Consider the following 16,661-nt stretch of genomic DNA (forward strand, 5'->3'; position numbering starts at 1 on the left):
CTGCAACCATACGATCCAGGCGCCCAACCTCTTCGGACGTCAAAGTAGGGAACAGACCGGAAGCTACTAACTTCTCATATGGCTGATCATCAGCATAAAGTGAAAGAAAGTGGTTCATGCCCAATTGCTGAAGCTGAAACGTGTTATCTACCTACTCACCATGTTGGTTCTTGAGCATTGTCACTCTGTTTCTCCGTCTTCTAGCAGTTGCCAAATTGTGGAAGTAGGAGGTATTGCGATCCCCATAGTTTATCCACTTGCATCTTGAACATTGTTTCCAAAGTATCTCCTCTTGAATAAAAATTGCTTCCAGTTCTTTCCATAACTCAGTTTGGAGATCCTCCAAAAAAGGATTCACTTCGAAACCAAGTTTCAAGGAGATACCATTCAGTCTGGCCAAAATTGTATTCTTTTTCCGATGAATATCACCAAAAACTTCCTTGTTCCAAACCTTTGTGGCTTCCATAAAATTAGTCACATTTTGGTCCAAAGAAATTTCATCCTTCCAGTTTGTCTTCAACATAGAATTAAAGTTCTCATGAGTCAACCATGAAGCCAAAAACCGAAAGGGACGACAGGAGGACGCAACAGTACTATCAACCCAAAGCTCCAGAAAAATTGGGACATGGTCTGATTTGAGTTTGGGAAGATGCTTTACCACAGCGCTACTAAAGCGTTGGGACCAAGTTGCATTAGTTACGTATCTATCCAACCGTCTTCTAATAATTTCTTTTTGCTAGGTAAACGGCTGACCTTTAAAGCCCAGGTCCTGTAACCCACACTCTAACAGGCAATCTGCAAAATGATCATGGTCTCTAGAGAGACCAGAGTTACCCCCTATATCGGTAGCAGATAAGACACAATTAAAGTCCCCTCCTACACACCACTCACTAGTCAAATTATCAGCAATACTTTTCAGACCTTTCCATAGACTAGTTCTCAGCCCAATTTGTGGGGAGTCATAAACAACCGCAAAAAACAAGGACTTTCCAAACCATATCTAAGTTTCATGTAGACATATTGTCTATGAGACATAAGGACCTCAACATTCCAAAAATTTGCGGTTTTAGAGACCCCCTCCACTACCTCTTTTCCTTTTTTACCAATGATTCCTCCGTACTCTTAGCTCCACCCTCCTTCTCACGAGAACTCCTCCCTTCTTGGGTTTTAGAAGTACCTTTCGGCCCAGCTAGCCTGCTCTTAGAGGAGGAGGTGTGTTTGGGCAGCTCTAGCTTCTTAGTCTTTCCCGCTTGTACTGAGTGCTTATTTGATGGAAAACCTTTTTTATGAACATGTGCTTCCATATTGGACTCCTCTTGTTCTACATATTCCAAAGATTAAAAACGTAAACCTGACCCAATTGGGTTACCTGCCTGGATTGAGGTCCCAACATTACTGTTGCTTCGATTAAATTTGCGTTGGGGTTTCTTAGCCAACATCCACGGCCCGAACACTCCTGAAGAATCAGCTCTTGCCGTCAAATTTGAAATCCCCTGAGCCACAGGATTTTGTTCCAACACATTAGGCGACGGTTGAGATGGATAAGGAACAGTTAAATTCGACTTGTCCGCAATAAACGCCATTATTGCATCTCGAGGATCCCCGAGGACCTTACTACCCTCCATTGTAGCTTCTCTGCTCTCCTTCTCCGGTCGCCTACTCTCTGGGCAACCATCAATTCTATGCCCATACTTACCGCAACCAAAGCAGATAAGATGGAGACCTTCGTACTCTACCTTAAACTCCTTTCCGATAACTTTTATAGCTGGGACAAGCTGGTTTCGCAGATCCACCTCCACACATAAGCGGGCAAACTTTTCGCTAAAGTGTATAGAAGTAGTTTGATCAATTTTCAATATTGTTCCGATCTTTCTACCTACCCGCCATAGAAAGTGATAGGTGTAGAGTTCAACCGGCAGCTCCGGAATTCTCACACATACCGCTAATTTCTGCACGGCCCTTCAAAGAGCGCTTGTTTATAGTCACCTTCGTTGTCAAAGCGCACCAGGAAGAACTCACCAGTCAGATCAATTACCTTCACATCCCCGTTCTTTGACCAAAAACGGTGAACCCACGAGTCCATAGATCAAAATCCAATATTCTTACCGAGTACCTTGACAATAAGAGAAAGCTTCCATGGACAACACCATTCGTCATACTCTGCTCAACCTCTGGCTTTGGATTGAAGGAAGCTGCTCTGCCGGCATCGTCTTCAGAGACCTCCTCCAACATATAGTCTTCCGCTACCATCTGAACAATTTCCTCCGGTGAAAGAGACGTTCCCGCACCTCCCATCAAGAGTCTATCCTTATAAGAGACTTTACATACTCTGCTTCCGCCGTTTGACTTTAGCTTTGACGAGGTCACTCATTTTTCAAAACCGAATGTTACCCTATGTTCCTTCTCCTGGCTACTCTCAAAACTTGGGGAACCATTCACAGGTTGCAGATCCATATTCGCTGGTCTTCCGTTCTCCTCTGCCTCTAATAGCACTTCATCCCCGTTAGGTTTGACCTTCTTAGTGCTATGGTTTATCAAGTCTTCCTCTTGGGAAGTCGTTTCATTGGGTGCCGTCACTCTCTCACTCATTTAGGGTTTTTTATTTTGTAATTGTTTGTACATGTTATATATGTTCCTTGGTTATAATATCTTAAATGTAAAAAATATAAGATTACATGTTTGTTGGCGGTATATTTAGGAATGTAAAATTAAAGTAAATAAGAGAAGGAAACTATGAGCACTTTTATTATAATGATTTGTTTGGAGATCATCATCATCATCATTAGAGGAAATATAAAACAAAGATAAGAAATAAAAAATGTGAAATTTCAATTATGGATAAAGAATATATATGCTCAAACTGTATGTTTATATTATTTTTTTATATTATAATTAATCATATTAATATTGCAATTTGCAAGTATGACGAGGAGTACACCATATATATAATGTACTCCTCATCATACTTGCACTATAATATAAAAAAAATAGTATAAACATACAGCTGAATATATATATTCTTTATTCATAATTGAAATTTCACATTTTTTATTTTTTATCTTTGTTTTATATTTTCTCTGATAATAATAATAATAATAATAATAATAATAATAATAATTTCCAAACAAATCACTATAATAAAAGTGCTAATAGCTCTCCTCTCTTATTTACTTTTATTTTACATTTTTAAAGATACCGCCAACAAACATGTAATCCTATATTTTTTACATTTAAGATATTATAACTAAGGAACATATATAACATGCACAAAATTTTGACACAAATTTATTACAGGTTGATGTGTGCTTGTCTCTTGTTCATAAACCGTTGTAGGGTCCAAAGGTTTTTGTTTAATGCGATCTCTTAATAAACTGTGGGAGGCTGACACGGTTTATGCTCAATCTCCCTTCTTCATAATCCGTGGCAGGAACCACGGTTTCCCTATAGTTTGATTCCTTCATAAACCGTGGGAGGATTATATACAACTTGTAAAACGTGGGAGGATTCCACGGATTACATAAACCGAAATTATTTCTGGACACATAAGTAATGAAATCTGTATTGTTGCATTTGGATAAACAATTCGTCCATTCAATTTATATAATTAAATTGCCCTTTGTTTATTATATATGGGAGTATATAAAATTTTGAAATATATTTAAATTTTATTTGTTGTACGGAAGTATATTTAATAGTGGACAGTTAGAAAAAAGATAACCGTGTTAATAGTGAAATTTTAATAGTGTTTAGTTTTTTTGGTCGATTTAACGTGTTTTATTTAAATAGACAATCAATTTTGACCATCTTTTTTATTATCTGAAATATTCTATTTTTAAAAGTTTGATCCAAACTATATTATTAATATTTTATTTTTTTAAAAATTATATTTAATTATTTATAAATACATATATCTCGTTTACCATATATATATAGTGTAAACGAGATACGTGCAAAATTATCTCGTTTATAGTATAAACAAGATAAGATAAGGGTATTTATTTTGGTAAATATTTTTTAAATTATTTATTTCAATAATTATTACATTTATTTAATTTATAAAACTAAAATCTAGGATTTTGGTTCTCAAGTCTAGTAACCATGGATTGAACATAATTTGCTCAGAGAATCAAGAACGCTGACGAATATAATTAGAATTTCCCTTAAAAGTACATAAGAGTATACTTAGAAAATCAACTTTTTCAGTCAACAAAATAATACAACTAACAAACGCACTTAGAAACTAAGCACCCGTGTGGTTACCCGATTTCAAGATGGCAAAGAAAACAACAATGACAGTTACACCATTTACAATACAGGAGGAATAATCACTTTTATTACCAACCCTTCATTCCAAGTAAATATGCACTTGGAAATTTCGATATCTTTGATGGAGTTCATTAATTTGACAAGTTGCTGAATATCCGCTTCAAACTAGAACATGATGTACGGAATCTCGCAACACTTGTTGAACTTATCTGTCGAGAACCATAAAGCACAATAAATAGCTTAAGAACACGAACAAGATCTGAAAAATGATAAATAATCAAACAGCATTCGATCATCGTACGAAAATTTAATTTGCTGAATAAGTTCACTCTCACCTTCTGACAAAAGCGAACATCAAGAGTCTCCAGCATATTGCATTTTGATATGGCAGCTTCAACAGCTTCCCCATCAATACTGCAAGACTAAAAACCGAAAAAAAAAGGAGGGGGGTGTGGTGTTATGATTTTCAATTTGAATCGCAATATCTCATGACTATACACATTCATACATGGTGTGTTTTTTGTAGAATAAAAATAAAACCCAATCCAAAAATCTAAACATGTTCCAAACGAAGATTTATTCAAAGAAACTACTCAGCATGATGATACCAAAGAAGCATAACCACTCACAAACATAATGAATGCACAAACAGATTAACATTGGCAGGTTAGAATTTTAGACGAATACCTGAAGAAATAGGCTGGTCAATCTTGGACAATCTAGCCTTAGAATTTCCAACGAAGAACAGTTGCTGAACAGACAAGTTAGAATAATTATCACATTTGATACAATGAGGGTATAAACCAACAACATTCATTAGAGCCAACTATACCTTAAATTAAGAAAGCATAGGTTGAGACAAGTAATATTGACCTCCTTCAAATTCCTTGATAGCGAAAGGTTTAAGAATAATAGATTTAAACAATGTGCCCTTGATGGAATCTCAACCTTTATAATATTTGTACATCCCACACAGTTGAGGTTCTGAAGTAAGCAGGTGGATTCCTGACTTGACTCCAACACATTCTCCTGGGAACTTACACCATATGGGATCTTCAGAGCAGGCGACACATCAACCTGCCCATGACTGCATCCCCACTTCAAATCATGCACATTCTCACAGCCATTCAGGCTCACACGCCTGAGATTTGTGCAGCAAACAAGAAGTTCATCTATGGCAGACTGACAGAGTGTTCCATGGGACAAGTCCAACTCCTGTAGTGCAGGTAAAGCACCTCCTTTGTAAAGAGGTTCCAGTGAAGTGTCGGAAAGAGATTTGCATGCTTGCAACTTTAGCACCTTTGCAAAACAGAAGAAAAGCAGTGCTGTCAGAATAGGTGACAATAATAATTACATACAAGGTCAATATTATATAGAAAGACATGAGAGAATAAGAACAAACTGAAATTATTTATGATATGATACAAAACAATAACTATTAACACACCCCCCGCCCCCCAAAAAAAATCCTAGGGTAGACCATACCTCTAGTTGTGAACAAAACTCAAAAACAGGCTGCAAGTCCACCAAGAAAGTGTATGATAAGTCAAGAACCGTCAAATTTGGAAGTGAACACAGAGAATGAAGTACTTTCGAACCAATCAATAGGCATGACATTAATATTAACGATTCAATTAACGGGCATGAGGCAGTGGTAGCAGATAAGCATTCATCTGTTAGTTGGCTGTAATTTAAAACCATAAATATCAGTGGGCAATGCATGCAACCAGGAAACCAAAAAGAAACAATACAAGATGCAACCTAACCTGCAAAAGGAAGCATCCAGAGAAGTTAAGAGCGGACAATTGATGAATGCTTCAGACAGTACTCCACATCCTTTCAACTCGAGAGAAACCATAAATGGTGCTTCAATGCTGAGTATGTTCAGTTTCGGACATATTCCTAAATTAAGAGACAGGAGACCAACCTAAGATACAAATGAAGAAAAGAAAACACTTAGTCTCTAGCTACTCAAAATAAGATAAATACAATTCCACACCTTGGATATATCACATACACATAGGCCCAAGCCTTAACACAACAGCATCCCTACAAAAATGCCTTTCTTAATAGTATAAACATTTTTAAACAAAAGCAAACCAAATGTCACGACCAAAACAACTTCATATTGATAATGAGTTCACTTCAGACAAACGTTCAAATCAAAAGGTATAAACGTAAGTATAATCACACGCAAAACAGATCATGAAGCATGTTATAAGCCAATACCACTTACAGGACAGAATGATGCTCTTTCCAAATGATTACAACCATCCAAAATGCAAACAGAAAACGTCACAACCAAAACAACTTCATATTGATAATGAGTTCACTTCAGACAAATGTTCAAATCAAAAGGTATAAACATAAGTATTATCGCACGCAAAACAGATCATGAAGATTGTTATAAAGCCAATACCACTTACAGGACAGAATGATGCTCTTTCCAAATGATTACAACCATCCAAAATGACTTTCTCAAGCTTTGGGCAAGATAACTCGAGATTAGTTATTGCTCGACAACCACCAAGGGAGAGACTGACCAGAGAGGTGCTGATAAATCGAATTGATGTCAAATTCTGAATTCATCAAAACATCAAAAGTTATAAAGTATTTATATAGATTTCAAAAAAGATTACTCATAACCACAGGATAAAATATTAAAATAATCTGACAAACATGTATAACCCATGGCAACCTTAGTCCATAATCCATAATTCATACAAGTAGATCATGCATAAGCAAAGTGAAATCAGAAAATCACAAAGAATAGCTATTCCGAATTCAAATACCTCACAATTATCAAGAGTTAATAATTTCAACATTGGGCATCCTCCTCCATAACTAAAAACATCACATACAGAGTTTGTCAACGATTCGCACTCAGACAGATCTACTTCTTGCAAGGATTGGCATTGTAAAGCCAATGTGGTTAAGCTGTCCTGCTTTGGTATGGCTAATTTCTGCAATGCCAAAAAGTCCATTGTTTAGACTTCTATACTGTAAAGTATTGGAACAAAAAAATGACAGACATACTTGAAGTGAATTTGAAGTGATATTGATTCGGCGGAGTGCAGGGCAGTTGGACATCACCATAGAAGAAAGCATTATAGTCCTCAAGTCCAAATCAGCTAATCTGCCAAGGGAAAAAATGCTTAAAAGAATTCATAAAAGTAAAAGTAAATCCTCATGCATATAAAAGTATGAAAAGGAATCAACAAAACAATGGATGAAAATAGATGAAAATGAATTTAATTTTCTTGGGAAGAAAAAAATGGGGAAGAAACATACTTGCGACAGTGTACCAATCTTATATTTCGCAAAAGTGGAAGATCTAAAGATACTGAAGTCAGTAGACTACAATTATCAAGCTCCAAAACCTGTGATAGCAGAGGTATAATTTACTCATAAACCTACACCTTGAATTCAGACAAATCAGAAATATCAGTGTCCAGGTAAAATTACATACCTCCAACAAACTACTATGAGCTATTGCAGCCATTGAAGTGGAGGTGATGCCTTCACAACTGTGAAGCTTAAGAACTGTCAACATTGGAAGTCTAACAGACTTCAATGAGGAAAAATGTATGTCAAACAAGGGCGGATCAAGTTTATACCGCCAAACACGGCATCACAAAGAAAAGTACTTATATACTAAAACATACCTCAAGAGATACATTTGGGCAGTATGAGGCATCAAGGAAACTAAGGTTAGCACAAGAGAAGGATACTTCACGTAGTGTTTCATCACTAACACATGAGCAATTAGACACATCCAAAGAAACTAATTGGGGGCATGATGTTGCAGCTGAGCGAATTGCAGAATCAGGAAGTTTATGGCAAGAGCCTATGTCAAGTTCATGCAAAAGAGGGCAATTAAGCACAGCCTGTGCAACATTACTGCGTTTCAACGACATGGTTTCAAGCTGTGGACACCTGGAAAAGAACATAAGATAACATTTTAAATTTAAAGGTAAAGGGACAGCTAAATGCTAGTTAAGCATCAAAATATATAAACCTGACTGCTATACGCATCACACGGCATTTTGTTATTTGAAGATGGCACATCCTATAGTGAGTAATAGATATCTCCTGAATACCGCTGCCAAGTGTAGCATCATTGATGCTCAGTCTTTTCAACATAGAGCAATCTTCCAAGGCATGGAAGAACCCATCCGGTATATGTCCTTTTCCCAGTGTTAGAACCTCAAGATTCCTGAAGATGACAAAGATTCAGACGTGGTTGCAGATAACTTGAGTGACTACATTAATACTGCCGAAAAAACCTACCTCAGGGAAGACATAGCCTTCATGACAAGCGAGGAAATTGTGGCACCGGATATGCTCACCGCTGTGGCTCTAGGATATCGCCTACACATGTCCTCAACTGTAAATACATAAAGCTTTTCAAATCAGTAAAGGGAGACTATTATAAAAGCAGGATCACAGCAATGCAAGAGACACATAACATAATTTCCAATATAAACACAAATTATCATAAAAACAACAATTTTTATACAAGATATGCATTCAAGCTTACATTCTTCCAGAGAAATGTAACGATCTTTGAAGTTCAAAGTCCTCCAGAAATCTTCATGAGCACTAGCAGTTCTCCACTGCGTACAAACCCTGGCAGCTTTGCATAGATTGAGAGGATCCAAAAATGAGAAAACCTGCACTTAACGGGTAGGCATGAGTGGATAATTTTAAAACCATTAACATCTCAAATTGACTTAAAAATTGGGGGCATACCATATGCAATAAATCCTCAGTGAGATCCATTTTGACCCCTTGATCTTCTACTTTTGCTACGTCAGATTCATCACATTCACCTTCGCCCTCTACCTCACAGCTAGAATCAAATCCATCCTCCCCCACGTCACTACGCTTGGACCAAAACATTCCATCAGCAAGCCAATAAACAAAAATCATACAACTTGAGCTTATAATTTCCAACAATGTTAACTTTAAAAACAAAAAACAGAAATCTCACTTGAAATGATGGAGAAATTTGGCGCGCTTGCGGTGAGAGGAACCGGAGCTGCTGCTACCTTCTCCAGTGGGGCGCCGGCGAGCGTAGGGTACGGGTTTCACGGCATCATCACTCGACATGAGGCAGTGTTTCTTGGAATTGTCGTTTTGGGACAAAACGACTTCGCGGGTGATAGAGTGATGAGAACGATTAGGGCGACGAAAACTAGGAGTAGAGAGAGAGAGAGCGGGAGAGAGAGAAGTTATTTGAATGGATCTGAAGGGATATTGGGACGTAGCTGGGTACTTTGATTTTGGAGTTGGTTATAGTTATGGTTATGTTGTTGTGTGTCGCTTTTCTGCAGAAAGCAAGTGTGGAGATGCGCACGAGCAGACGACGGCGTTTTCGCCATTTTCTTGCATTCTTTTCGCCACGCTCGATATTTTTTATTTTTTTATTTTTTTAAATTTGTTATTATTATTTGTACTGCAGTATTTATGTATAGTGTTGTTGGGTGGTTCGGCGTGTAAGTGGTTGTTGTCTCTTTATATGTCTACAAAAGTGCTCTCAACAGCAACCAAGTGGATCATGTCTTGTCCTTCTTCACACCACCATTTTTCCTTTTCTTTTTTTTTCAATTTCAATCTTTTCTTTTCTGTAAAAATAATTTTATGCAAATTTTTAAATAATAATAATAATTCTAATAAAATGAAAATTTTAAGAGCTCTATAGTTTGGACAAATTTTTTGGTATTGCTCCCAAAGATTGTTGTTGTTTCATTTTTTGCTCCTTTCCCTTTGAGCGCCGTTACCAAAATATCAATCTAAAGATAAAAATAAATTATTTTATGTTTTGTGTAAAAAGGTATGAATTTATTTACTTGAAACTTGGATCAATAGCCACAATCTCAGCAACACAATCTGGAAAGGTGGTTTTTAAGACACACTACGAAAGACTAGATACATCAAAGTGGGCTAAGGCATCCACTATTTGGGTACCTCATGAACCTTAAAAACAATCAAATCTCAGATCTAACAAACAAATCTCTGGAATAAGATGTCTATTGTCTATTGTGTGACTAGAAAACAAACAAGAAAAAAGATTCAACCCATTATTTTAATGAAATATCTTTGGTGGAAAAAAATAATTTAGTCTTTAAAGCACCATACAAAAAGATTTCTGATATATGATGTGAATTGTTGCAGTACATAAGATGTTTGTAATTTTAGATTTGATCTAATATTAAATGTAATTGCAAACCAGTACATGAGATGGTCCAATTGAATCAATACTTTGATGATCTATTTTTTTTTTGGAGAAAGTATTGTTGGGTGGTTTTTTTTTGTTGTCCACGGTATTTTCTAACATGACAGGTTAAGAACTAATCCGTCGCGGATCCGAGCTCCAGTTAAGGGTTTGCCGCTAGTTAATGGGTTGCTGCATGCATAAGGCAAGATTCGAACCCCAACACTTACTTAAACGGACGAGTAAACTGATCACTCGACCAAGCCAAATTAATTATTGGGTGGTTATTTTATTTTTTGGACTTGGCTACATGACCCACGCCCACAACCCATCTAAAAACTATTTTAATACAAACTCATATCTCCGAAAAACTAACCTCAATTTCTACCTACAGCCTACCTAAACACTACTACAAATTTTAATGACATTATCCAAATTTTTCTGTATAACTTCATCTTCTACCTTCTCATATATATTATTTATGGAAAAATTTGAAAGAGACAAATAAGATTTAATAATTAACCCCAAGTAATTTCAAGAATTATATTATTTTAAAGCTTGTTGTATGTAAAATATTACTAGACATTTTTACAAATTATTGTAATTTGAATTTAAACCAAAGTTAATAATTCATTAAGTAAAAACATGATGTTACAGAATATTATTAATGGAAAAGATTATTTAACTAAACAAGCATTAATTAGTATAATCAAAGAAGGTTGAAAACCAACTTGAATTGGTCGAGTGGTCAGCTCACTCGTCCGCTTAAGCAAGTGTCGGAAGTTCGAACCTCGACTTGTGTATGCAGCAACTCATTGGCTAGCGGCAGACCCTTAAATGGAGCTCAGATCCGCGACGGATAGGGGTGGCAAAGCGGGTTGGCCCGTCCCGTCCCGCCAAAGCCCGCCCAAATATGGGGTGGGTCGGCCCGTCCCGCCAAACTAATATGGGCTCAACTTGCTACCCCGCTCCGCCAAAGGGCGGGTTGGCGGGCTGGCCCGCCCTTTTTTTTTTTACCAAATTTTTTTATCATAAAATTCAATAAAATTCAATTTAACATACTAATTAGTAAGTACTAACAATTATTTTACTTTATAATAAAATTATTCCATCAAATTTATTTTTTAATATATAGAATAATATCTTAAATTAATTATTAATCCATAAAAAATTATAATTAACCATAATAACTTTTTTGATTGAAATTAACAATAACAAATAATAAGTCTCAAAGTCTCAAACATAAGTGCACAATAATAACAGAAATTAACAATAATAAAAATAATATAACAAATAATAAGTCTCAAAGTCTCAAACATAAGTGCATAATAATAACAATACAAACACATAATCCACACATAAATTCTACCATAATTAAAACAAAACACAACATAATTCATAAATCAACAAGACACCCAAAAAAAATATCTCCACACATCAGATGTTACAGCCTTTGTCTTTTTCTTTTTAATATCTTCTTCCATTTCAAATCTTTCCATATTTTCAGGATTTTGTGTTACATTCCCACCATCAACTTCCATAGAGACAGAATCATCCATTGCAGAATCAACAACTCAACCTAAATAACACAAATAGATAACAATATCTAAATCAGCAATAAATCAATAACGTTGCATCAAAAGTCAGAACACATACGCCAAGCATCACAGAAAGCAACGAAGTAAGAGTTCAAACTAAAGTTACATAGTTAAAATGATACTAATACAGTAATACTCTAATAGAAGCCACATAAAGATAGGCAAGAAACAAGATGAATATAGCATGTATTATTCACACTAGTACACTAGTTAAAAGGACAAAGATAAAGATGGTGAAAATATGTAATACCAGCATGCCAGAGATATAATTTCTGGTGTAATTAATGTAATTCTTTTCTTTTTTTTTTGAACTATTTCAGTAGATCATAAGCTTTGCATAAATGAATGAACATAGGCCTTCAAATTATTATGCTTACATTTTCAATTCATAGGTGAATTTCAAGGGAGGCAAAACAATGAAATGGTAGCAGAATTATGTTATATATATACAGCCATTTAAATACAAATAATGCTTCCATATATGGATGGAAGCAGTGTATGTCCTGCTCCTGCATAACAAGTACTACAATACTGATATCTGAAAGGGTTACTTGCCTACTCTCAAAATTCATAAATAAATTTCATAAACAAATTTCAAAAACAAACACCAGTAGTAAAACAAATTTCATAAACAAATCCACAGTAATTTTCAACAACCACAACCACAATCACAGATTCACAGTTCCTTACTAAAAAAAATAAAATAAAAATAAAAATATTTACTTACTGGCTCACAGCCGTCGAGAGGCAGGGGAGGAGAGAGTAGCGCCGCCGGGATCCACTGAGACAGCGTAGAGGCAACACGAGACAGCGTTGCCGGGACTTCAGTTTTGTGAGGACAGGCGAGAAGAAACAGCGACCAGCGACGTGACTGACCGACGATGAGAGGCAACTCAGAGAGAAGTGGAACTGGAGCGCGCCGCCACGAACCATGACGGTGTGATGCTGCCTGCGCAGGGAGCTCAGGGAACACCTGAACACAGCGAGGCCGAGGAGTGAAGACAGACGAGGGAGCTGAGCTGTCAAAGGATGAAGCCGGGGGTCAGGGTCCGTCGGTCTGAGGGTCTCACCGACTCAGGGAGTCAGGGTCAGGGAAGGGAGTAAAGGACGAAGGGTTAGGGACAAAGGGTTAGGGCCGGCTGTTTGTGGGAAGTGGGAACTAGGAAGCAGGGGAAGGAAAACCTAATTTTCCTATTTATATATCACTTGTAAATTATGAAATTACCCTTAAAAAAAATAATATGTCAGCCCGCCGGGCCAGCCCGTCCCGCCCCGCCTTGGCCCGCGGTTTTTGGCGATGCGGGTTTGGCGGGTTTTTAAAATTTGGCGGGTTCAAAATCTCGTCCCGACCTGCCGTTTTTGGCGGTTTTGGCAATTTGACCCAGCAGGTTCGGCCCGTTTCGCCACCCCTAGTGACGGATTAGTCCTTAACCTGTCAGGTTGGGGCATACCGTTTGAGTAAACCAAAAAAAAAAGAAGGTTGAAGATGGACGACAGTATGAGTAGGAAAGTTGTAATGCGATTTAGGCAAAAAATGTTAGTAAACAAAGCACCTACATAAGTGAGATAATAGGTACAGTGTAGCAAAATATAAAATGTATTGTTTTAACAGGAATGACTAGTTTGAATAATAGAAGTCTTATAAAGTTAAATACTAACATAATCTACATAATACATGTCTAACTAATAACAAAAGGATAGGTGTTGGTGAGCTTGTAGCTTCCGAGCGGCATCAGATCATGATCGTACTAAAGGCTTAGGTGTTACTTACCTCTAACCAATTTTATTTTATACTATATTATTTCATATTGAGCCTTTGCGAATATGAATCGGAATTTTAATCAAGAAAACGAAAAGTCTTTACTTTTAATCACTTAGCCAAAATGATACATATACCTACATAATCACCTAGCATTATATACATAGACATATACCAAGATTTTCAAATACAAGTCTTATCCCTCTAAAAATCAAATCAAAGACAATAAATGGCAAGGGGAAAATCCAAGGCAAAACCAAATACAGAAGATATGTATACATATGTACATAAAGCTTCGTAGTTCAGTCGCGGCTCTGTACGAAGGATTCCCGAGCCTATCGCTGAAACAGAAGATCTGTAGGGGGTGAGAACGTCGTCCTCGCATGTTCTCAGTAGGGATAGCGAATGCCGTAAAAATATACAGAATAATATACAAATAGTTAACTCATAACCTGAAAATAGTTTTCTTTATTAAACCCTTGAAATCCTTTTTAAGTCTTACCTAAAGCCGTGTAAAATCCTTTTTTAAATCACATTATTTAAACAAAATCTCCGTCATATTAACATTTCCTCCTCTCTTAACAACATTCCTCAATTATCGCAATATCTAAATAAGCCAGCATCGCAAATAATATACATAAACTCAATCCACAAACATCAGCTCCCACCACATTATTAAGTACACAACACAAGTAAAATGTCCAATCAAGCATACAAGCAAGTCACCAAGACAACAGCACAATCACAAATAAACAAGATAAACAACCACAATCAAATGCAAATACGCAAATAATATGATGCATGTCTTTCCTATGCAGGCCATGAACTCACGCGTCGGTTGTCTACCCGCAACCCGATGTTACTCGGAGCGAACCCCGAATATGATTTCTTACCGTGTCAGTCAAACATAATTATCATCATGAGCGAACCCGTGTCAGTTAGAATATTTTGGCATCATGGTAGAAACGGGCTATTAGTGACAGTTAGGCAACATTCCCGCATTAGCAATCTCAGGCTATCAGTTAGGCGGGCACTTTCGCATTAGCAACCGTAGGCTATCAGTCAGGCGGACAATCCCGCATTAGCAACCTTAGGCTATCAGTTAGGCGAGCATTTCCGCATTAGCACTTTGGCACAAGACCTATTTAACATACACTTTTCAAGTATCTATCTTATTCATTCTTTCTCATTCTTTTCCTCTTAAGTATCTATTTCCTTCATTAGTTCTCATTTTCTTTCTTTTTATTATGTCTCCACATCACCAATTACATACCCACACCTCCGCATCACTTACATTATTAAACGTACCTCCGCATCACCGCTTAATTACACAGACTTCCACATCACCAAATAATCAATTACACCTCCGCATCACCACCTATTCACTCATCTATCATAACCTTAAATCGATTAGTTTCTAAATAATCAAACTTCATAACGTTTAATAAAAACTCTTTTTCTTAATAAATCGAACTCAAATTATAACTTAAAACAAAAATCTTTTCTCAATAAATTAAACTTAAAACATAGTAATTTTCTTGATAATTCGAAAATCAACTATTATGAACCCTAAATCCAGTTTTCTTTTAAATAATGCTTTAAGCAAAGTCTCGAAATTTTGCAAAAACTTCTGCAGCATTTCCTCTAAAATTCGGACTTTGCCACCCTTCAAGGGTCCTAACCTAACCACCTTTCAAACCCTTTTTAAAACATTCCCAAGTAACAAATCATTTTCAATAATCACACCGTTCGAAATATTAAATAAGTTTTCAATAATCAAATTGTTTTCTTTAAAGTTATGCCTCTTTCTATTTCAATAAAATTCAGCTCCCTTTCAAATCTTTTGCCATTAAAACCAAAGAAAAAAATTCGCACGTTCATTCAAACTTTACAAAACCTTCCGACCATGTTCTTTTCACATTAATCATTAACCAAAATCATCTTTTCGTTTATTTTTACAAGAATTTAGACAGAATCTCCCCTTAAGATTCGACTTCACCACCCTTACGGGTTCCCTCACTTCTATAACTTCTCGACAGTTTACCAGCCTTTTATCAGCACTTTTCAAACATAAGGTTCTCAATAATCGACATATAATTTCAATCCTTGTAAAATCATTTATAAACTCTCAAAATTGCTACTTCTAATTAAGAAATCAATTTCTATTCACTCTCATAACCAAAAATTCAGTTATAAACACAGCCAATTATTTATAGCAAAAAATTCAAACTCAATAACATTATAATTACTAATATGTTTACAATTATTTACTATACTTTTGGGTATCCTTAAATTGAAAACCGTTAATTTTAAAATAAAATCTCCTACCTCCGTGTGAAATTAAAATCAACAAAAGTTCTGGAGAAGCTTTCTAACCGAGCTGCTGAAGAGGAAAGCATTAGAAATTATTTGTGCCTCCTAGAATTTTAATTGGCCAAACTCAAGAGGAAAAAGAGTTATGTCACTGTGAGCTTCTACCGAACAAAAATAACACCAACGTATAAAAAAAGAAGATACAAATATTTTTATCGGATTATATTTTTATTGGAGTTACAAATCGTAAAAAATCGAAATCGAAAAGTTGGAGATTTTCGCGGCTTCTCTCCCTCACTTGGTCATTTCTCTTTCTCTTATTTCCTTTTTTTTATTCGGTGATAAAGTAAGAAGGAAATAAAGCATAAGGTGATATTAATGATGATGATGATGTTCAATGAAAACAAAGAACATGTGTCATGTTAAGCATATATATCTATACATATATAAGCCACGTTTGGCTTTTTTTTTTCTTTTTCTATCTTGTTAAATAATAATAATAATAATA

At 36.1% G+C, this 16,661-nt stretch overlaps 1 protein-coding gene across 1 annotated transcript; it reads right to left on the minus strand.

Moving 5' to 3' along the window:
* Positions 1 to 4,126: 4,126 nt before the first annotated feature.
* Positions 4,127 to 9,706, minus strand: LOC107470662 (F-box/LRR-repeat protein 15). The gene is made up of 17 exons (XM_016090065.3): positions 9,260 to 9,706; positions 9,019 to 9,148; positions 8,807 to 8,939; positions 8,557 to 8,653; positions 8,285 to 8,482; positions 7,932 to 8,202; positions 7,736 to 7,834; positions 7,558 to 7,646; positions 7,303 to 7,402; positions 7,059 to 7,229; positions 6,693 to 6,845; positions 6,033 to 6,193; positions 5,752 to 5,950; positions 5,099 to 5,565; positions 4,954 to 5,017; positions 4,602 to 4,688; positions 4,127 to 4,475 (listed from the first exon to the last, which is right to left on the minus strand). Exons 1-17 carry the CDS (start codon positions 9,376 to 9,378, stop codon positions 4,398 to 4,400), a joined length of 2,616 nt encoding a protein of 871 aa, XP_015945551.1. The 5' UTR covers positions 9,379 to 9,706; the 3' UTR covers positions 4,127 to 4,397.
* Positions 9,707 to 16,661: the final 6,955 nt, after the last annotated feature.

Source organism: Arachis duranensis, chromosome 10 (assembly GCF_000817695.3).
Source record: "Arachis duranensis cultivar V14167 chromosome 10, aradu.V14167.gnm2.J7QH, whole genome shotgun sequence".
Classification (NCBI taxonomy): domain Eukaryota; kingdom Viridiplantae; phylum Streptophyta; class Magnoliopsida; order Fabales; family Fabaceae; genus Arachis; species Arachis duranensis.

Coding starts and splice junctions, on each gene's coding strand:
- LOC107470662 (XM_016090065.3), bottom strand. CDS start 9,378: ATGTCGAGTGATGATGCCGTGAAACCCGTACCCTACGCTCGCCGGCGC. Junction 7,647..7,735: donor CTCATAGTAGTTTGTTGGAG/GTATGTAATTTT, acceptor CTGCTATCACAG/GTTTTGGAGCTTGATAATTG. Junction 5,951..6,032: donor CTGGATGCTTCCTTTTGCAG/GTTAGGTTGCAT, acceptor TTTAAATTACAG/CCAACTAACAGATGAATGCT.